Source organism: Urocitellus parryii, chromosome 1, assembly GCF_045843805.1.
Source record: "Urocitellus parryii isolate mUroPar1 chromosome 1, mUroPar1.hap1, whole genome shotgun sequence".
Lineage (NCBI taxonomy): Eukaryota > Metazoa > Chordata > Mammalia > Rodentia > Sciuridae > Urocitellus > Urocitellus parryii.
Genome location: NC_135531.1, coordinates 241,233,399 through 241,256,583, shown reverse-complemented (window position 1 = coordinate 241,256,583; position 23,185 = coordinate 241,233,399). Strand labels below are relative to the sequence as shown.

Sequence of the window (23,185 nt, the reverse complement as noted above, 5' to 3'; positions counted from 1 at the left end):
GAAAGCCAGGTACACCTGGACAATTTTTTTGCATTTAAATATAATCTAATAAAAATAGTTTATTATATCAAACCCAAATTTACCCATAAAACTAAAATAATAAATTCCTCAATGTTTTATTTTTTAATGATAACAATCAAGATTGTGGGAGAAAGTGGAAAGACAAGAAGGAAGAAAAGATTGGATCCTCAAATTCTAAAACTTTCTTCAGGCATACTGCAAGATCTACAAGAAGTATAAAGGAGCTTGGAAACAGCAAGAAATAAAATTAATTACAGTGAATTGGAACACAGTTTGTATAGCTCTGAGAATCACTTTTTGATCAACTTTTACTTTCTCCCTTTAATATTAACACAATTTCCCTATTTCTCCAAAACTACAAAATCTACTTACTACATTGCCCTAGAAAAAAAAACTACAGGTTGATTAATTATAAAAGGCTTTCTAAGTGAAATAAGATTTAAGTTCCAATGATCATTTTCTAATTTATACTTAGTATTAATTGGAATTGTTTGTTGTAAAGTGACATTCCCCTAATTTGACAAATGCCAATTTAAGAATATTCTCCTGATAACTTGATGGATGTTCACTTAATCAGATGCATCACTTTTCTAAAACAGTTAGTTAGTCTTCTATGATTATCTCTGGATTTTTGCCCTAAGTATAGAAATTTCACAGTAGATTAGTAGCACCTAAGCTATAATATCCAAAAATCAAATACATATTCTAAAGGAAAAGAAACATTAACTAATGGAAAAAATTTATATGGGCTGGGATAAAAGTAAAGATTATTGGATAAGAATAAAAATAATGGGCTGGGATTGTGGCTCAGTGGTACAGTGCTTGCCTAGCATGTGTAAGGCACTAGGTTCAATTCTCAGCACTGCATGTAAATAAATAAATAAATGAAAAGAGTGATACTATATTTCACATAAGACTTTATAAGTTTCAAAGGCATTTCACCCATATCATCCTATGTTATCTTCAATATATTTAGGTCAGGAATATGTTAGAAAATGAAATGAGGACCCAGTAACTGAAACTGAATTATATGACTAACAAAGTCAAGATAGACCTTGAATTTTATATTGCTTCTGGATTCTCAATTCATGGCATTTCACATTGGGCAGATGACAAACGAAGACCTGTACTTCCATCAAAATCTAGCAATTAGAGAAATGCAAATTAAAATTACACCGATATTTCATCTCACTCCCATCAAAACAGCAACAATCAAGAATACATGTACCAATAAATGTTGGTGAGAATGTGGGAAAAAGGGTATACTCAAACATTGATGGTGAGACTGCAAATTGGTACAATCACTACAGAAAGCAGTATGGAGATTCCTCAGGAAAAAATGGAGTGGAAACACCATTTGACGCAGTTATCCTACTCCTCAGTATATACCCAAAGGACTTAAGATCAGCATACTACAGTAACGCAACCACATCAATGTTTATAGCAGCTCAATTCACAAAAGCTAAGCTATGCAACCAACCTAGGTGCCTTTCAACAGATGAATATATAAAAAAAAATGTGGTATATATACACAATGGAGTATGACTCAGTCATTTAAAAAAAAAAAAGAATGACTATGACTTTTGCTGGTAAATGGATGGATCTGTACAGTATTATGCTAAGCAAAATAAGCTAATCTTAAGAAACCAAAGGTTGAATGTTCTCTCTGATATGCAGATGCTAACACACTATAAGGGGGAGGTGGAGAATAGAAGTTCAGTGGATTAGACAAAGGGGAAAGAAGGGAAGGGAGAGGGAACAGGAATAGGAAAGAAGTGGAATGAATCTGATATAATTTTCCTAAGAAAAGGAAATATATATGAATATACCATAGTGAATCGCCACAACACCACAAGACTGGGATCCTGACTAGAATAAGATGCACTTCATATTTATATAAATATGTCAAAATATACTGATCTGTATATCTAAAAAGAACAAATAAAAATCTGATACATTATCAACTTCCCTAATATAGATTCTATAAAACCACTAAAAGGTTAAAATTAAAGTACCTTCAAAAGTAAAGTATGGTAAACTAGATATCAAAAATAACAGTCTACTATGTAGCTTCATATTATAGTATGGCTATACTAAATTGAGGACCATACCACATCAGATTATGTGCATGGTCTCTGCTCCCTGCTACCCTATGAATACTGAGAGCTACTCTAACTTAGAAAAAACTAATTGTGACACTGCAGAAGTGAGTTAAACAATTATTCTTTGAGCACCAATTAAACCAGAACAAGGTAGTAACAAAGATTACGAAAGACAGCAAGTCAGCTAAAACAGACATTTTAAATCACTGGATATGAGTATTCTGATAAATAGCTTCTTACAACCAAGGGAATACAATTTCTAAGATTGCATATCACTTCATAAGTTTTTGAAAGAATGTTTCCCTATTCCATTCTGAAGCATGTATTTTTAGGAGATATTAACATGAGACTATCTTTTGTGAGGAATTTTTTTTGGGGGGGAAAGTCAATGGAAAATGAAATTTTTCATGGCTGAGAATCAAGATTTCAAAGATACCTGCAAAATGTTATATTTACAAAACTTGTCACATCTATTTATACATACAGTTCATATAATCACAGTAAATTACCTGGAAATAGAAGTCTAGTATACCAACCATGTCTGTGCCTTCTGGAAAACACTGAAAAACAGAAAGGCAATTAGAAACATAAACACTCAGAAAAACAAACATGCATATAAAAACAGGAATATGTCATGATTGAGTTTAAAATGTACAAGTTTCATTTTAACTGAGAACAAAATAGTATGTAACCTATAAACAATGTAGCATTACATAACATCATATAAATTTCTAGATACTAGTTTAACTGATAATGATAAACTGATCGATGAGTCTTAAATCAAGTTATTAGACTTAAGACTTTAAACCTTTAAAACTCAAGTGTAGCAGGCGTGGCTACACATGCCTGAAATCCCAGTAGCTTGGGAGGCTGAGACAGGAGGATCTTGAGTTCAAAGCCAGTCTCAGCACATTAGCAAGACACTGTCTCTAAATAAGATATAAAAAAGGGCTGGGGTGTGGTTCAGTGGTTAAGCACCTTTGAGTTCAATCCCTCCCCCCCACACAAAAATAATAATAATAATAATCAAGGATAATCAACTAATCAGGCAATGTACTTTAAAACAATGGTCTAAACCTCAAGCAGAATTTGCATTACGTAACTAGTCAAATGTTTGAACACTGCCAAATATAAATAAAATTTAATAATAACATTAACAATTTGGTAACACTAATTTGATTACAAAAAATTGGTTTTTTGCTTTGTTTGCTTTTTAAGCCACTAGGTATTGAACCCAGGGGCTCTCTACCACTGAGCTACATCCCCAGGCTCTTTTATTTTTTAATTTGAGAGAGGATCTCACTAAGTTGCTTAGGCTGGCCTCTAACTTGTGATTATCCTGTCTCAGTCTTCCCAAATAGCTGGAATTACAGGCATGGGCTACTACCATAACCCAGCTACTTCTGTACTTTAAATAATAAGAATTTATTTAAAGAATATTGTAGAGTTCTTAGCATGTGTGGTCATATTTTATTGAACAAATCTAAAGTAGAAACAAAAATTTAAAAACCTTTTTTTCTTTTAAGTAGTATCCTATTGCAAAATTTCGATCTCCACTTTCTCTTTCTGACTGAAACCTAGAAGAAAAAAACATTTATTTACTTTCTGTAAAAATATGCATGTTCTTTGCTTTGTATAGAAAAGTACAGTATGAATAACACTGAACTAAGACTCAGAACTATTTGAGCTATCTAGTTTTAATACTGTCAACAGGCTCGTTATTTGGTCTTGAGAAGGTCTTTTAAGTGCTAATCTTTCAGTCTTAGTTTTCTCAGCTATAAAAGGACAGAAATTAACTCATGTCCTTTCTGAAATTCATATTTTATGAACAAAAAAGCTAATTTTAAAATTCTCAAACATGTCATCATTAAAATACACTGAAAATTATAGAATCCGGCTTTTCCTAAGAGTACAATAGTTAATTCCAACTGAGCAAATCCACAGAAGTTTCACGGAGAGAACAGATAAAATGGATCTCCTGCAGGACTAATAGATTTCAGGGGGAAGTCTAGGCAGCAGCAAATTCCATGCAGCAAAAACAAAGTTATAAAAGTACAAAAGACAGAACTTGATTGAGTAGAAAACATTTTGATGTATCTGGGAAGTGGTATAGGAAGAAGAATGAAAAACATAAAACTAGAAAAGGAAATTGGACCATATTATTAAGACTAGTGAATGCCAAAAAGTGTAATGACTCCTGACTGTGCACAAAACATAATCTGAAGCTGGAGAATATCATGTTAAGTGAAGTAAGGCAATCTCCAAAAACCAAAGGCCAAATGTTTTCTCTAATAAGTGGATGCTAATCCATAGTGTTAGGGGTTGGGGGGTGGGGCATGGGATGAGAGGAGGAACTTTGAATTGGGCAAAGGGGTGGGAGGGAAGGGGGTATGGGGGCTAGGATAGATGGTGGAATGAGATGGACATCGTTACCATAGGTACATGTATGACTGCACAAATGGTGTGACCCTACTTCTTTTACAACCAGAGAAATAAAAAATTGTGCTCCATTTGTTTACAATGAATTAAAGAGCATTCTGTCATGTATAACTGATTATAAACACACACACACACACACACAGAGAGAGAGAGAGAGAGGGAGAGAGCCTGAAGGCTTTCAAACAAGTTACTTAGATCTATATTCTACAAAGATCACTGTGACATCTGTTTGGGAAACTGGAAAAACGAAAAGATGAGTGATATATCAAGAAATGAGAAGTGCAGAAAGTTGAATTTAAGCAGTGGTGACAGAAATAGAGGGACACTAAACATGCACATATTTTTAACTATTTAAAAAGAAATAGTAAGAAAAAAAGGAGACAAAATATTAATCAGAGAATAAGTATAACAATAAGTATGACAACTTTTTTGTAGGCTGAAAATTTCAAAACAACAAATTGGAGTAAAAATAACATTAGCTAGGCACAGAGAGATAAAAGAGGTGAGACAGGTGTTATAGGCAAAGAGAAAATTGAATAAGTGCCAGTAATTTGAGGTAAACTTGGGGTACTTCCTGATTCTATGGCTATGTATAAGAAATTTATTAAAACCATTTAAATCGTTTTTAAATGTCCCTGTCATATAATTTAGAAATCATGTATTTCCTTCTATGATTAAATTTTAATTATTTATTTACTAAAATAAGTCCTAGGATCAAGAGCACATTAATTCTAAAAATACTACTGTACATAAACATAATGTATATAGGAGAAGTTAACAAAGCAGTATTAAAAATAAAATTCTATAATCTAGATTATTTTGTTAAAGAGGCCTGACCAACTATAAAATCCTAAGCCACAAATCAGACTCACGTTGCATTACTGAATCCAACATATTCATTACCAGCCATCTTATTCAAAAACTGCATCACCTATAAACCAAAATTAGGACGTATTAGTAACCAAAAACAAATATATAAAGAATGTAGAATGAAAATGGAATTTTATAATGCACTTACATAGTCAAATTTTTCAGCATTATTTACTCCTTGCTGTGAAGAAACAAGATATAAATATGTTAATATACACACCACCAGAGTTAAGTTTCAAGCTAACATAATATAAAATTTCAAATAGCTACCATTATAATTAATACAATGCATTAGTACTTTTAAAACTAGGAAATACTTCTAAAGTAATTTAATATTTAAACATTTTTACATGTTCTTTAACACCCATATGTTGAGAGAAAAAAATCGAAATTACAAAGGGAATGCTTTATTTTAAGTATATCTTTACTCAACCCAAATTTACAGAATTTTATACACAAGTTATCCTGAAATTCCCTTATCTGTCATGACAGTACATAATCTGATAAAATGTATGTTATTTAATTTCATATTTTAAAAAACTTAAAATAAAGTTTCACCTTAAAAAGATTTAAGCATATATAAACAAAATAATTTCAATTAAGAATAATCTATTTATATTTTTTAAAACCTTAAACCAATATTAATTGAGTTAGAAAAAATGAGTTATGTTGCAAAACTGACTAATCTCTTATAATTCTACAATATGTAAACATTCTGGATACATTTAGTAGTGTGGAAAAAACTCTACCCTTAATATTTTTTTCATTTTTTATAATAATACTTGAACTTAAAAAATTATATTTCATAGTCTCTAAAAATTAGCCATAATTGTATTTCACATTATGCCAATTGAGAGTATGGAAGATGTATTGTTTCATCACTTCTATTTCTGACAGTTATCTACTGCAAATGTCATTAGGTCATTAGGAAAAACCTATGTAATGTAGATCAGTTCAAGTAGCCAAATGGTTTCATTTTACCTCGGCGAAGTTTACAAAGCAGTAAGTTGTAGATCTGAAATCAAACGTATTAATTGGTGATATGCACCCAAGAGAAACAATACATCTCTAATTTCTAAAACAGGCTTAAAATAAAATAAATCGACAACTAGTTTTTAAAACATATTTACCCTCAAAAAATCCAAAACATATATTTTCAAGACCTATTATGGGAAGAAAATGTGTTCCAGAGTACTGTTTAATTAAATAAAGCCAGATTCATTCTCCACTTACGAGAAGATGAGGGTATGGCTGATAATATGTGAAACCCTACAAATCAACTTACATAAGAAAGAAGTGCAATCACATATACACAATCAATAATTGGAAAGAACACCACAATATTGCATCAAAATTAGGCATTAACAAAATTTAAGATAAGGTAATTTAGCAACAGTCAGATTGTAATCCCTATCTACATATTTTCTGTAAAGCATCCTTTGATATATTTTAAGCTTTCTCTCCTTATAAAATAGCAGAAATTAAATGAAGAAATGTACTCCAAAGCTGTTCAATGAAAAATAATTAAAAGAAGAAATTACCAACTTCATTGAACTGTTGCAGTTGTCAAAATATTCCATAGTCCTAATGCTGTAAAATATGTAACAACATTTAAGCCACAAAAACCTTTTTAACCTTAGAAAAAGCACAAAAAAAAAAAAAAAAAGAAAGAAAGAAAAGAAAAAAAAACAACTCTTTGATTGGAAAAGGATGTCAGCATTTGCACTGGGATGTCACATGGATAATTACTGGTTATACAATTAATCAATATAAAGTAAACAAGTTATATTGAACTTTCATTCTCTGACCTAAACTGTACACTATGAAAATAATACAAGTTTTCCTTATTGAGCTCTCATGTTTAATAGAAAATCATTTCAATTCTAAACTGTGGTCACATTTCACATACTTGGTCAAGTTTGTGGCTTACTCAGTTAAAGTACACTTAAGGTTTGCTTTTATGTTGTTTTTAAGAAACAATGACTATTAACCAATATCTATCATTATACAATATTTTTAATAAACTACTCAAAATGCCCTGGGTAGAGTATGTAGATAGGGCAAAATAGAATAATGAATGATTATGTGGACTAAAGTAATGTTTCTCCTCCAAATTGCTCCACTTAAGTGTAAAGACATTTGATTAACATTTACCATTATTATCTACCCTGGAAATTGCATTTAACTGAAGTCAATAAAATACATATGCCTCTGTATCTCTTAGAAAGATTTCATGTACCTACCCTTAGGATTTGGGGGATCTAATAATCATAAGCTAAGAGTAGGTACAATGTGGCTGGTCATATTACTCTGTTTATGTTGTATATGTTTGAATTCTTTTAGTTAAAAGTTAAAGGGAAAAAATTGAATCAATAATAATCTATACTATTTTACAAGATTGTTCTCTTCTTGAGTATTTTCTTTCCCCTTTGAAATAGTCATTGATTTTTAATTCATACATCAATATTTTCTACTGATAAAGTAAGATGGGAACTAATTTCCTCCTTATTTTTAATTTTTACAGATATGTGAGTTGAAAAACCAAGCTTAAAATACATGAGCAGACTAAAATAGAAAAAGGTTTGTTCTTTATACACCTATTATCTCACCAAGTCACCTACCTCATCACAACAGAATTCACACAATAACTTATCCTCAAAAATTACACTACTCCTATTACCTGACAATTCATTTAAATCCTCGTTCAGTTTGATTAGAAACAAAGAACTGGAAATACAATAGGACGTATCAATCATTACTCTGATTCACATACTCAATACCACTGACTTCAGTATTTCAAAATGTTCCCTCTTGTGGTATCCAAGAGGTTTTTAATAAACCAAAGCAGTGCACCATAATAAAATTTAGGACACACGAGTATGACTGTTTTTGAGAACAGGATGGCACCTAGATCACAGACAAATTAATTTTAAGAAAGGTACATATGGAAATATATTGGGAAACTAATTATCTTAAATTATCCTTGTACTTTTTTCCTTCATGTATCAGGTATATATTTATACCAGTTTGAAGATCACAACACAAGCATTATTAGATACCGTGTTAATTTAATTTTGAAAAAGTTACAATAATCTGTAGTAAATATAGCAGGAACATTTAAATTGGGCAAAATATATTTACTGGCTGGGTGCTGTGGCACACACCTGTAATCCCAGGGGCTCAGGAGGCTGAGGCAAGAAGACCAAAAGTTCAAAGTCAGCTCACCAAAAGCAAGGCACTTAGCAACTCGGTGAGACCCTGTCTCTAAATAAAATACAAAATAGGGCTGGGGACACAGTTCAGTGGTTAAGTGCCCCTGAGTTCAATCCCTGGTACCCACACCCCACCCAATATATATATATATATATATATATATATATATATATATATATATATATATATATATTTACTAAATATATATATATATATATATATATATTTACTAAAATTTCTAATCCATTTATCAATGCCTTTTAAAAGCAAATCATGTGGTTTGTGTAAAAAGGGTAATCAGATCCTTATACCAGAAAATTATACAAAGTTATTTTTCCTATAAGTATACCTATCAATTTACAGAATTTACATTCTTTAAAGAAAATTATGAGTGAAAATTTAATAAAGAGGCACTGAACTTCAATAATATCTATGAGAATAATTATATAGTATATTGGAGAGGGTTTTTTTACACTGTTTTTTCACAATGTATTCAACAATTAATTCATATTACTATTAACAAAGACATCTCCCAGAAATTTAATATAAGAATTGGCTCAACTAAAGTCAATACATTAATCAGAGTTATTTTATAATATACTAGATTACATTCATAAAGTAGGGTGGTGAAAATCAACTAAAATTAGAGATCATAGAGGAAAAAGGCAAAGAGATAACTGAAAATGATTTTATAAAATATGCTTGATTTACTCTTGCCACAGAAAATGCTTTAAAGTTCAACAGTACTAGGTGAATTAAAAACAGATGTTACAGGTAAAAAAAAAAAAAAAAAAAAAAATTGTTCTAGCTCTAGTGTTTTCATAGATTAGCCCAAAAAATAAAAAAAAATAGTGGATTCAGTTGGTAAAATTCTCTTGTATTTTATTCTCAAAAGTATCACTAACATAAACTGAAGTTTAAAAGAAAAAAAATTTATATATATACACATATATATAAAATCTTGTCTTCCAAATGTAACCAAGTTCAAGATATCATCCATTACTCTCTAGAGTCACAAACCTCCCTAAAAATGTGGCCAATACACAAATCCAATCATGACCAAATGGAGGATTATACATACATTAGCTAAACTTGTCTTGATATTTCATAGAGATGATTAAATTGTTTAAAGAGAAAAATAACTCAATTTTTTAAATTCAAAAACATTTCTGATTTTTAAGAAAAATAAAGTTCTTCAAATGATAAAAACTGGAAACTACCACTAGAATAGTCATATAAACATGGAAGATAATGTATCTTACTCTATTTCTAAAATTTAAAAAAAACAAAAGTGTAACAATTATTTTGCAGTATGTTGCCCTCATCTTCCCGCTCTAACCCTTAAGTTATCAGACTAACTTTTAAACTAAAACTAGGTGAAACTTTTACCAGTGAAAAGATAAAATATTACAGTAAAGATACTACTATTTCTCCTAGACATTATCTATATTCCTTTCAAATTTATTTTATTCTTTTCTTTAAATCAAGCAATCATACATTATCAACATCATCAAATAAAACAGACTGCAACAAAAAGTATTCCTTTAATGTTAGTAGCTACCATAGAGAAAAAGTGAGGACGTATTGTAACCCTTATTTTTTTAAAATTATGTGCATTTTAAGTATAAAATGACATTTGTTTTTAAAAAGGTATTTACCTATACAGCTTTGTTTAAAATTTTAAATATTGGAGTTTTCCTATAAGCTTAGTAGTTAAGAATTTAGGCAACAGGTTCCTTCTGTCCAAATTCTCCTTTTTTCCACAATCTGCTAATCCTTTTGAACATTTGTTCTGCCTCTTCCCCCATTTCCTGAGGATCACCACCAATCCTACAAGGAAAAAATATCAATACTACAAAATTATGAAATAAAGAGTCTTACTAAAGACTCTACTTAATTTGTTTTCTTTCTTTTTTTTTTAAGTTTTGGGAGGGGAGTAACATTAGGACAAATGTTTCAATGACACAATAATAAAGCCCTGAATTTTGAATGAAAAAAAAAATCACAAACAACCCTAAAGTCAACTAAAAGAGATAAAAACAGAACTTGCAACTTAGTAGCCATGATAAAATATCCATACTTTACAAGGCCCTAAAATACAAGGTCCTTGGGAAGGTCCTATTTCCTTATAGAGAGCAGGAACTGACTTATATTCTATAACTACATATACCCCCTAAAAAACAGATGCATTTTTTAAGTCAACAATCAGTATCTTCTGTATAAGTAACAGATTAAGAAAGTCGTATTTCTGCTTTTTCTGGACAGTATAAACTATACTAGTTCAAGTCAAACATGTCATCAAGTGAAACAACAAACACTTATGTTAAAAATGCACAGTAAATTCCAATAATAAACAGAATATTGAGAGATTTAGTCGAAAGCCCTTTCTACTGTCGGTACAACCTGTCACTCTTGTTTCCTGAGGTATACAAAGAGGACTAGGCTTGACAACTTCTAAGGGGCTTTTGGCTATGGTTTACTACTTGAATTTCCAACCATTACCAATTGGTAAATATAATGTGATCATTTAGCTTGTAGAGATCACATACAGGTATTTATATAAAATTTCAAATTATTTCTTTAAAAGGTCCCAGTCAGGGTGCTGGGGCTATATCTCAGTGGCAGAGTGCTTGCCTAGCAAGTGTGAGGCACTGGGTTCAATCCTTATCACCACAAAAAAAATAAACAAATAAAATAAAGTCATTCTGTCCATCTACAACTACAAAAAATTTTTAAATATATAAAAGGTCAGGGACCTTTAAAAGGGCAGTTGGTTTTTACACAGGATTGTACTCAGGCTGTACACTCCAAGATTTATATAAACTTTGGTTAAAAAAATAACACTTTGATACACATTCTAAAACAAACAAACAACAACAAAAATAAAACTCAAAGAAAGTGATCCATATGTCAAAAGCTCATTTCTGACTTTGTCAGTAAATTTTAATTTTTATAATTTAAAAATCACTGATCAAATTTGCAAATTTAGGATGACTCAGTTAAACTTTTGCACTACTGATAACTTAACCACAATTATGTTAGGGGTGTGTGTATTTAACTGTTTCTGATTGCTCCATGTTTCTAATTGTAATAATGTGGTTCAATGTTTAGCTTATCATTTATAACTGAACATGGATAGTGAAACTAATGAAGTGATGGCATGATATGACCAGACATGCAATTACCACATGCAGCATTTCAGTTCAGTGGATTAAACCCATGAATCATTAAACAAAAAGATTTTTAACTGCATGCAGTTAAGGAAGTATTCCATTAATCATTCACATATGCCCTTTCTTGAAAATGCTATTGGTGTGCTATGTTACTCTTTCTTCAGTGTTAGAGGAGAAGCTGGGTCTTCCAATGATCTGTGAACCCCCTAAAATCTATGTAAAATCATAGTATGTGGACAGTTTTCTGGAAAAGACCAGAAGTGGTTCAGAACCATGCTAATGTTTTTAAAATCAAGCACTAACACACACATTATACTATAATAATTTTCCTTACTTTTGAGTTACTTGTTCAAATATAAATTATTACTGAGACTTGCTTATCATAACATTTACTGAATTTAATTATAAGGGCCCATTTACTTGTGTATACTCCATACTACAATGTAAGCTACCTAAAGGCATAATTGTACCTTGCACATAATTGCATTGCCATTTTCTATAGTTTTTTTCACCTCAGAATGACAACTTTCTCTTAGTAAAATAGCCATCAACATCTATATGTAATGAAGGAAGTGACAAATTTCCACAACCTATGAAAATTAGTTACATTTAAAAATATTTGACTATAATATCTACTTCATTAAAATTTTAAGAATTAAATATGTCAATATTAATAAAGCATTTGCCCCATAATAGCAACTAAACACATATATTCTTAAGATAGTAGTCTTCTATTTTAAAAGTTTTTCCTCATAAAGTTATAAAACTCATGAGAGTTAAGATAGAGTTTCTTGTATACAAATTAAGATGAATTTGTGAACTGGGCCAAGGGTATCATTTATCCTTGCACATTGCTTATTCAACCAAAGTACCCCCATCCATAATAATGTATTTACAAAGCCATTATGTTTTTATTCTAACTTGAAATAAGTACACAGTTACTAAAGAAAGTATATAAATGTTCCAAACACAAATAAAATTTATTTCAATAAGTAGAATTTATAACTAGAATTAAAAATCAAAATCTAAAATTGTGTTATAGAAAAAAATCTATCATACAATTGAACCATTTTCAAACACTTTAAACATTTAAAAACATCACAGCTTCCAATTATTAAGGCAAACCAAACACTAAAAAAAGAAAAAAACAAACAAACAAACAATGTAAATGTCAAGGCATAAGAAAAATAACATAACTTAATAATTGGAATAAGCCTTGCTTATCTTAATTATGGCATGGTTTAAGTAAAGCAAATGAAACAATTTCAAATGAAAACTGTGATTCCAGCTCATGAGTATGAAAACTTGAGAATATTCAATAGTAAATGTACTTTGTCTTAAACACAAACTATTAGAACATTTGTTCTTACATATGCTAATAATAAACATTAGGCAATAAAATGATTTAATTCTAACACCTGTTCATTCTAGAAGAGCCAAAAGGAAGAGAAATTTTAAAAAAATACGAAAAATTTAAGAACAAAAACCTCTGTGCTTATTGTTCAGCAGACTTTTTAAATCTTTGCCAAATCTTCAAGTCAAGAGGTAACTAATTCTTGAGATTTACAATGAGTCATGTGCTTTAAATTTTGCCTTTAAATTATGACATTATTTATTTTGGAATAAATCAAAATTCTAACCCTGTACCACAATATTAATTTTGTAACACTAAGAGAAAAATTTTCATAGCCCTACCTAAACAATCCAAGATTCATCTTTATGCCTTAGTTATTACAAAAAGTTTATTAGGTTAAAAGAAACATCAACATCTTACCTTTATTAATGAAGTCACAACAATTGCTCCAGCATTTACCATAGGATTGTGTGGTTTATCTGTAAAATATAAAAGCATTTCACTATAGTACTACTTTCTTTGATGTACTTCTCATAAACATTAACTCTTTTAAACATAAGTCTATTATATAGTAGCTGTTTTCTTGGAGGAAGTTCATATTTTGAAATCAGTTACATATCAAACCAGTACTTTATTTTTAGGACTTTGTTCTAATAGTCATATAGTCAAGCAAGGATTCATATACAGATTCAGGAAGTAATAATATAAAAATATATCCAAATTTCCTAACTCACATTCACTAGTTATGTGTCCCTCAGTCCCTAGGCAAGTAAATGAATCCCATCTCAATTTTCTCCTTTGTGAACAAGGTAGTAATAGGAACTTAAAACTCTAAAACACATGAGATGCTCAGAAAATGTTTGATACCCACCAAAGCACTCAATATATTAAAAATAATCTTGAAAAACACATGTGGTATGATCCCAATTTTGCTTTTAAAAAAAGGCATTTTGTTCTTGTGCCTATGTATAAATACATACATACACAGAACAAAAGAAACACAAGTGATATACATAAGAGAGTAAGATTACAGTGTATGTAAATCATATCGTTTCCTATACTTCTGGACATAAGGATGTTCTCTTGCACAGTTTTTAAAAGTTACTTAAAATTTTAAGTTCAACCAAAATGTTATCTATTCTATTTCTTACGATAAAGAGAATTTTCAAATCTCAACTGATTACATTCTCATTTACTGCACAGCAAAAATGTCAAACACAAAATTCTTGAGAGCAGTGAAAATATCTATTTGTAAGCATTATTCCTAATTTATCTGTTTGCAGCAGTGATTTATTTCTTAAGGAACAAGTCCTTATCTAACTTGACAAAGCTAGTACAGTATATGTTATCACTATATTACTAGTCCCATTAAACAGAGTTAACATACAAAGCAATTCCACTCCTGGGTATAATACCAAGAGAAATTAAAATGTGTTCATACAAAAACTAGTATACAAATGTTGACAGAAACATTACTAATAAAATTTAAAAAAAATGAAAACAACTCAGATGCTCCATCAGCTGAAAAGTGGATAAACAAACTATGGCATTATTGATACAATGGAATATTAGAAAAAAGGAATAAAGCTATGCCATGGATAAATCTTAAAATATCATTTTAAAAAGCCAGTCATAAAAGAGCAAATATTATATGACTGCATTTATATGAAATTTCCCAAACAGATAAATCTATAAGAACAGAAAGTAGATTACTAGTTTCCTGGAATAGAAGAGAATGAGGAATAATGGCTAAAGGGTATGAGATTTCTTTAGGGAGTGATGAAAGTGCTCTAAAATGGATAATAGTAATAATGATTGCACAACCCTGTGAATACAGTAAAAGCCAATGAACTGTATACTTTAAATGGATGAGTTGTGTTATATGTAAATTATCTCATTAAAACTGTCACACATTTTTTTAATTAAAAAAATCCAAGAGACCATAACAATGAATAAATTACAGCCTAGTTTCTTTCACTGTGATTTGGTAGTTATGCTTTTAAAATTGTGCATTTTGGATCTTGCCATCCCACCACTGGGTATATATACCCAATATAATCCAATCCTGATACTGAAGAGAGATATGCCCTATCATGTTCACTAAAACACTATTCACAACAGCTGAGATATGGAATCAAACTAAATGTCTATCAATGGATGAATAATAAAAATGAGATATGTATACACAATGGAATATTATTAACCTTTAAAAAATAAGGAAATAATCATTTACAATAACATGGTTAAATCTGGAGGACATTATGTGAAATAAACGAGGCACAGAAAAACAAATTCTGCATGATCTCATTTGTATATGGAATTTAAAAAAGTTGAACTCAGAAGCAGAGATTAGAACAGTAGTTAGCATGGCTGTGTGTATCCAGCTGGGGTTGTGGCTCAGTGGTGGAGCACTGGGTTCGATCCTCAGCACTGCATAAAAATAAATAAGTAGGGTCTGGGATTGTGGCTCACTGGTAGAGCACTTGTCTAATAAGTGTAATCCCAGCTGTTTAGAAGGCTGAGGCAGGAGGATTTCGGGTATGAGACCAGCCTCAAAAACCTAATGAGGTTCTAAGCAACTTGGCAAGACCCTGTCTCAAAATAAAAAACAAAAGAGGAAGACACATTTCATTTTTTATCCAGCACAAAGAAAAAAATATAAAAGTATATTTCTTACAACAGTTATTGCAATCTTAAGTCCTTACTTTCTTCAGTCTTACTTTATTCCATATCTTATCAATCAGGAACCTCACATACGCTTGAAAGATTAAAAAACAGATACCAACTCATAGGAATAAAGCATAATCTAGCTTACAACAGTTTGATGTTTAGTTTTAAAATTACTATCAGATTAAAGTACTAACTACCTTTGTCCTCTCTTATCTTTACAATTCCTGCAAAATAATGTCTTGTTTAATCATACATCTTTATTTAATCAGACATATCTTTCAAATAATTAAGTTATGAAGGAGAAAGACCAAACACACACACACACACACAATAACAAATTCAGCCACTATCTCAATGGTTTCCATTTAAACTTTTTATGATGGAAGTTTTTAAATATTTACTATATTCAAAAGTAAATAGTATATGAACATTATATACCCTCAAATTTATATTCAGTTCAATATAGACCCTTCCCCTGAGTGACGGATGAACACCAGTATGGTATACCAATTTGCTACGTGGGATAAAGCCATGTCATCTCATTTCCTTATGTGCTTTCATCGCATCCAACATTTAATTCAATCGCACAGTTAACTCTTTGCACATTTTACAGGTATAAAATGAGGACAAAAGCCTGAAACAATGAAAGAAAAACCAACTAAAAAACCTAGGTGTTTGTTTCATCTTTGCCAAATAGAATTATTTAGCAGCAATAATTACCAACACAGTAATAATCATACCTAGTATTCCCACCTGCCTCCATTGAATGGTTTTTAAGCAAATTCTAGAAATTTTGAAATTCTTCTACAAGATATATCCCTACAGGTTCTTGTAAGTACAATTCTTACTCTTTCCCCCATCTTCTCCCTAGCATATTCTCCAGTAGTAGGAAATGCCTAAAAATTTAAAAAGTAGGCGATTAAACTCTCTGGATTTCACAGAAATTTTATTATGAGTAGAAAACAATGTGGGACTATTTTTAATTTCTGCAAAAAAAAATTTAATTACTTAGACTTACTTAAAAAAGTGAAATATTTATTTTTCAACCAACTTGTAGGTAATTCTTACCATCTTCATTTAAAAACAGTTTGTTAAATCTTAATCCACTTGGCTCTTTCCCAACATATCGATGCACATATTCAGTTCCAAGATCATTAACAGCAATGGCATATTTCAAAGGTTTTACACAGGACTGAAGACAAAAGGGAACTTTGGTATCTCCAATAGAATGCCTATGTAAAAGTAAATTTTAGAGATAATTAACATCAAATGGGGAAAAAAGTAACTGCGTAACTAGAGTTATTTTTTATACATGTTAATTCCAATTTATAAAGTATAATTCAACACAAAGTTTACTTTGGTATTAAAGAATAAATATTTTTATTTTAAAAGTGATACTGCAAAAAAAAAAAGGCAAAAGCTTATATTCAAGTAGTAAAGTAATAGTTCTGAATTAGGAAATTAATAAGTAATGTGGAAATTTTCCTTTGAAGGAAAGAAGGTACTTCCCTAATTACTCCTACCTGTATTCAGTCACAAAGTGAACTAATCCTTTTAGATGGTATTCATCTTGGTTAAAACATGTTTAGTTTAAGAATTAAACAGTGCTCAGTGTAGACTGAATACTAGTCTCTGACACCTTATCTATAAATGCCTCATCTTGTGAATCACATCTACTTCCAATTCCCATTGGAAAAAACAGCATTGGTTTTATAAACCTTATAAATCTGACACTAAGTTACAATACCATGAGTAATCTGTACATTTTATGGGCCCAATTTAGGAAAAAAGCCTGTAACAATGGAAAAAATGGATTAGAAGTTAAGAGACCTAGGTTCTTGTTTCACCTTTGCCAATATCATGTCAACCATGGGCCTCAGATTCCTAATTTTCAAAGAAAATATGCTAAACCATACACTTTTTATTGCAAATAGTTTAAGATAACCACTCAAAAATTAAAGAAAAAAAACTTAAAATGAATGCACCAAGGAGATCAAAATTTATAAGTAAAGGGAAAAAAATTTAAATGGAACATTATCTTAAAAAATAAAATCTAAACTTTTAGAATTATATGACTTGTCTTAACAAAATTTAGGATAAAATAATCTCTCTGATATAAACTCATCAATCTCTATACACACTTATAAGATGTATACCTTTTATTTCAGTTATATTTTAATAAAAAAGAACAAACCTAAAAACAAAAAGATTGCATCTCTAAGTCTTTAAATAAGAGTGAGAAAATACTGATTTTTCTTTTATGGAATAATTTTTCTGATAAAATCAAGTTACAACTTGATAATAAATCTTCATGTCTAACTTTTAGCACAATAAAAAAGGGTCATTCTTAAAAAAAATATTCCAGAATTTCATCATTTTTTCCAGGGCCTCTCTTAATTCTTTTTTAAATAAAATCACTTTCTTTAAAAATGCCTTCATCACATCACTATCCTTCTTATAATTCTGTCAGCAGCTTTGCCTGCAATAAGACATTTCCCAAACATGGCTTTCATGAACTTCATGAAATCCTGCATATTTTGCAACAGACTTTTCACTCTGTAAATGAGTGATAGATAATGGGATATGCTATGTTGTACAGTCTTACCTCTTATGCCAGCCATATCAGGAAAAAATATAGTAGTGGGTGAGTAACCAGTAATATGCTAATTTTATTAGTTGTCAGTTCATTAAAGAACAATGTCAGGTTTTGACAAGACTACATTTCTTGAATAGGTAACTGTAGATACTTGAATAAAACTCAAATAAGACTATAGCTGTCAATAAGAAGGATAAAATACCTCAAAATTTTAACATAAAATTACTGTTTTAGCTGAGTTTTTTTACATTATAATATAAACTTATTTATCTTCTTGAAATTTGTTCTCAGAATTATTATCTATTATACAAGATGGTCCTCTCTACATCATGCACATTGTTACTCAAAATTTAAGGCTTAAAGTTGGTTTTCATAGATTTGAAATAAACGCACCTCTGTCCATCTACTGTACAAACCGACACACCCCACAGGTCAGGACTGAATTTGGCCAGTTGAGGAATATAGTCTGCAACCTATGAAAAATATTGGAAAGAAATTAACAGGTATAATAAAAAGTGTCTAATCTCATATAGCTATTGTATAACACTCAGAAGCTTTTTATTCTATCTTTTATAACAATATTCCTAAAAACTAAAGGCACTATAGACTTGAGAATTAGGGTGAAATCAAGTGCCTTCTCTTAGGCTATTACTCCCTATGTTTTCTAATGCTTTTTCTTCCTAAAAGCAAGATAATCTCAAAGAAAAACTTGGACTAGGTTTAAGGAAAGAAGAAAAAATTTCTTATCTTAAATAAACTGCCTATATTAATTACAATCATGGATGCATGTAGAGTTTCATTATCTAACAAATTAGGAATCAAACAAATAAAAATAAGTAATGGTAATTACACTGAATTATTATCAAGAAGTTATATTACAAAAAAAGCTACCCAAAACTAAAACAAAATAAAACCTTTCAATACGGAAATTAAATAAAATAGCCTCTATTATTATTTAGAGGATTTATTTATTTTAATGTACTTATTAACAGTGCTGTGGATCCAATCCAGGGCCTTGTACAAGGGAGGCAAATGCTCTGCTTCTGAGCTGTACCTGCTGTCTCTAGAGGATTTTTCCTTTTTCTTTTTTGTGGTGATGGGGATTGAACCCAGGGGCACTCTACCACTAAGCTCCACCCCCCAGCTCTCTTTTATATCTTATTTTGAGACAGGGTCTTGCTAAATTGCCAAGGCTGGCCTCGAATTTATGATCCTCCTGCCTCAGCCTCCTGGGATTACAAGTGTGTGCCACCTTGCCTGACTTCCAGAAGATTTTTTAAAACTAGAAACATTCTACTTAATGTTCAAAGATACCAGATCTGCAGAAATTCCCAATAAGGTTTTTGTTTACTTAATTAAAAATTTAAAAGGCATCTCATTAGAAAATAAAAGAATGCCTAAACTTAGGCTCCTTTTTTGCAAGAATAGCAAAGTTAAACATTTTAAATATTTAAAAACATTAAGGGGCTGGGGTTGTGGCTCAGTGCATGAGGGAGGCACTAGGTTCAACCCTCAGCACCACACAAAAATAAATAAAAATAAAGGTATTGTGTCCAACTACAACTGAAAACAAACAAACAAACAAACATTAAATCCAGTAGTTTGATTTAACTTGAATTTCTTAATTAGCAAAAGACAACTACAATTTTATTCTCTATTCCTCAAATTGAGCTGGAAGTATTAATTAAATGACTGGGTTATATCCACACCAAAAATATTACCTTTCCTCCAGACTGCTTTTTAGCACTTTCATATAATTCATCGATGTGTGAGGTAAAAGACATAAAGTCAGGAATGACAAACTTTCTTCTAAAGGCTTGTGTCAGCAAGACAATGTTGCTTTGAACACATCTGTAGAATGTGAGGAAAAAAATTAATAGACTGAGTGCCTTTCAATTATTAATACTTGGTAATAACAGCATTAATTAGGAGAATATTAACCCATATTTTAAGAAGACACAAATCCATCATTTTATACAACTAAATTCTACAAATTATAGTCTTTCTACATAATTTTCTTTCCTTCTAGAAGTCTTTCATGTAGTTGCTTGTAAGATGAACAGGTTAGAAATAAATTAGATGTGACTAAAAAATGCGTCAAAGACAACATGACAGAGCATTCTAACAGGTCTAAGTATAAGGACCATCTGAAACAAGTTTCTTATTTTACCAGAATAGATAAACATTCAGTATGACATCTGGTTAACAGAAATAAGACTTTAAAATATTATGGATAAGATCCTATTTATTTTTCAATTAAGGAACTTCAGACATAATAGCTCTTAGTTTCTGTATAACTAGCCCTAGTATTTCACCAAAAAAAAAAAATTAAATATTTTGTATTTTAACATTCTTTTTCCAAATTACATTTTGAAAAACTTTTATTTCTAGTTTAAGAGTTGGAGATAAAACATATTTGATTTAGTCAGATTAATAAGTTAATTCTCGAATGAAATATTTGTTAAAATTCTTATAAAGTATAATTTTAAATAAAATTTCACATAAAATCATTCAATTTTATATTATTTAAATCACAAAAAAATGCTAATTACATTATTCTACTCAATGTAAAATATGTACTACACTGTTGAATAAAAGTGTTTCACCATTAAAAACTCTTTTAAAGCCATGGTAAACCATGTGGATGGAAGGTCATAAAATCTAGTTATTTGAACCAATATTCTGCTTTGATCTAAAAAGGATTTAAGCCAGAAAGTCTGTACGTTAAAGTAAACTTAAGAGTTTTGTGTATAGATTACTCTGAGCTTAAGATACTCTTCTTAAGTTTTCTAAGTCTCAGTAACTCAATAATAGAATCTTAATTGAAAAAGGAAGACTTGCTATACGTGGATGTCAAGCCATAATACCAACTGTGATAAATCTTCAGGATAAACCTTTATAAGGAAATATTAAAGTCAAACCATTAATATGAGAAGTTATTCATTTAACTGTATTCCTCAGGGATGAGTAATATAATAGCAGCTTCTTTGAGGAAAAGAAAAAATTGCCTTTTTAAAAAACACAACCAAATTGCAAGTACTAGTCATCTTGTTTAGTCCTCAAAACATCAACACTTTGTAAAGAATTTCCCCACTTCCCAGATAAGAAAATGAGATTCCAAGAGGGTGAATAATGCCCTAATCATAAATGGAGAAATAAAGTAGAAATCCTCAATATTTTTCGAGTTTGATAACTGAGAAATTTTAAAACCTCAATATTTTAATTCAAGCTGTTCTAGAAGAAACATCAAATTAAAATTAAAAACCAAGTTTCATATTTTAATTATTAATAAAACTCAGAATATATATTCAGCTGGTCAACATAAAATTAACATATAACTGTAAAATAAAATCTTAATGCAAAAGACTATTGTTTCATTGACAAGAATCTCTCTATTATAAACATTAAAAAAATTATAATCATAAATTCTACTATTAACCTATGGGTATATTTGTTGACATCCAGAGTTGACAAATATTTACCACTTATATAAACATTGATAGTTTCCTTCCAGCTTTAAATGTTAACCTAAGATATATTACCATAACTTTAGTGTTTAATATTTAAAATGTTTCATATAGTTTCTAAAATTCAACTTGCAAATATCAAAACTGCAAAGGATATATATACCAAAGAACAACTTTCTCAGAGAAAAACACTAAGATAATTTCTGATCTTAAATTACCTCTATGTCAAATCATATATATGAGTCACTTCTCAAGAAGTTATAATTAAGCAAGTATGGGAAGTATCAAGCAAATTTAAATTATTAACCTACTACAATTTTAAACTAATCAGTACCTTCAACAGGAGGATTTATAATTAATAGTCAAAGACACCTACTTTGGTTTTGTTTTTTTCCTCTAGCAGAAGGTGCTGGCAAAGCTGTAGAAACAGCCTTCCCTAGTATATGACCAACAAATTTTACCTCTCACAAGAGTACCTAACTGCATACTGATGAGTTTCCAAATATTAAGGTTTTTCTTGTGTCGGTTATTTCAATATAGATTTCATCAATCTATCCAAAAAATTAGAAGTCATGTAAGATGAGCGCTGAAGAAGAGCTGTTTATGCCTTTCAGAAAGTGATATCTTTCTCTCTGCTTTATTCAATTTTCTTATCTGTGAACTGGGAGTAGTCACTTTATTTCCCACTTTACTTAAATATTTATGTTTCACAACTATAATGTGCATGGATGTTCTACAAAACACTTCTCACAAAATTTTTCTTTAGTAAAATAACATAATAATAAACTTTTTTAGAAAACTATAAAATATACAAAATACAAAAACCATTCATTCACTTTTTCCAAAATCCAAAAAGACCAAATAATTACTATCATATATAAAAATAATTCCAATATCTAGAAGGTTAAAAAAATGCATGAACAAATAAAGAATTCATTTTCAACACAAATATTTCTACTTCTATTAGTTTTAAGAATTATTAGCATTAAAGACAATTGACTACATAGATGGGTACAGGCAGTCTCCAACTTTCAAATAGATTATATTCTAAAAAAGGTATTTTAGAAGTCATTTTCCCCGTTTAAAAAAAAAAAAAAGATTTCATACAAAGACTACATTAACCTACAATGCATTTTAAGTAAAGTCCCTACATTTTGACTTCAACCAAACTTTCCAACCTTTATAAATGTTATTTCTCTGGGAAAATGAATTCCATGTTTTAACATCTCTTCCCCAACTACAGAGAGGTGAGATAGTTTATTTCTAGCTACACTAGCTAG

The 23,185-nt window shown here is 30.2% G+C and overlaps 1 protein-coding gene across 3 annotated transcripts in view; it reads right to left on the bottom strand.

Annotated features, from left to right (window-relative positions):
• Gls (glutaminase) overlaps positions 1-23,185 on the bottom strand; it is a 75,016-nt gene that overhangs the window by 36,131 nt on the left and 15,700 nt on the right. For all 3 annotated transcript variants that reach the window (XM_026389025.2, XM_077803056.1, XM_026389026.2), the window contains exons 4-11: positions 20,160-20,289; positions 18,832-18,911; positions 16,911-17,074; positions 13,593-13,651; positions 5,581-5,613; positions 5,435-5,493; positions 3,634-3,700; positions 2,633-2,683 (exon numbers count right to left, since the gene is read on the bottom strand). In XM_026389025.2, coding sequence (XP_026244810.1) covers positions 2,633-2,683; positions 3,634-3,700; positions 5,435-5,493; positions 5,581-5,613; positions 13,593-13,651; positions 16,911-17,074; positions 18,832-18,911; positions 20,160-20,289 — 643 coding nt within the window. The remainder of the gene's footprint in view (positions 1-2,632; positions 2,684-3,633; positions 3,701-5,434; positions 5,494-5,580; positions 5,614-13,592; positions 13,652-16,910; positions 17,075-18,831; positions 18,912-20,159; positions 20,290-23,185) is intronic.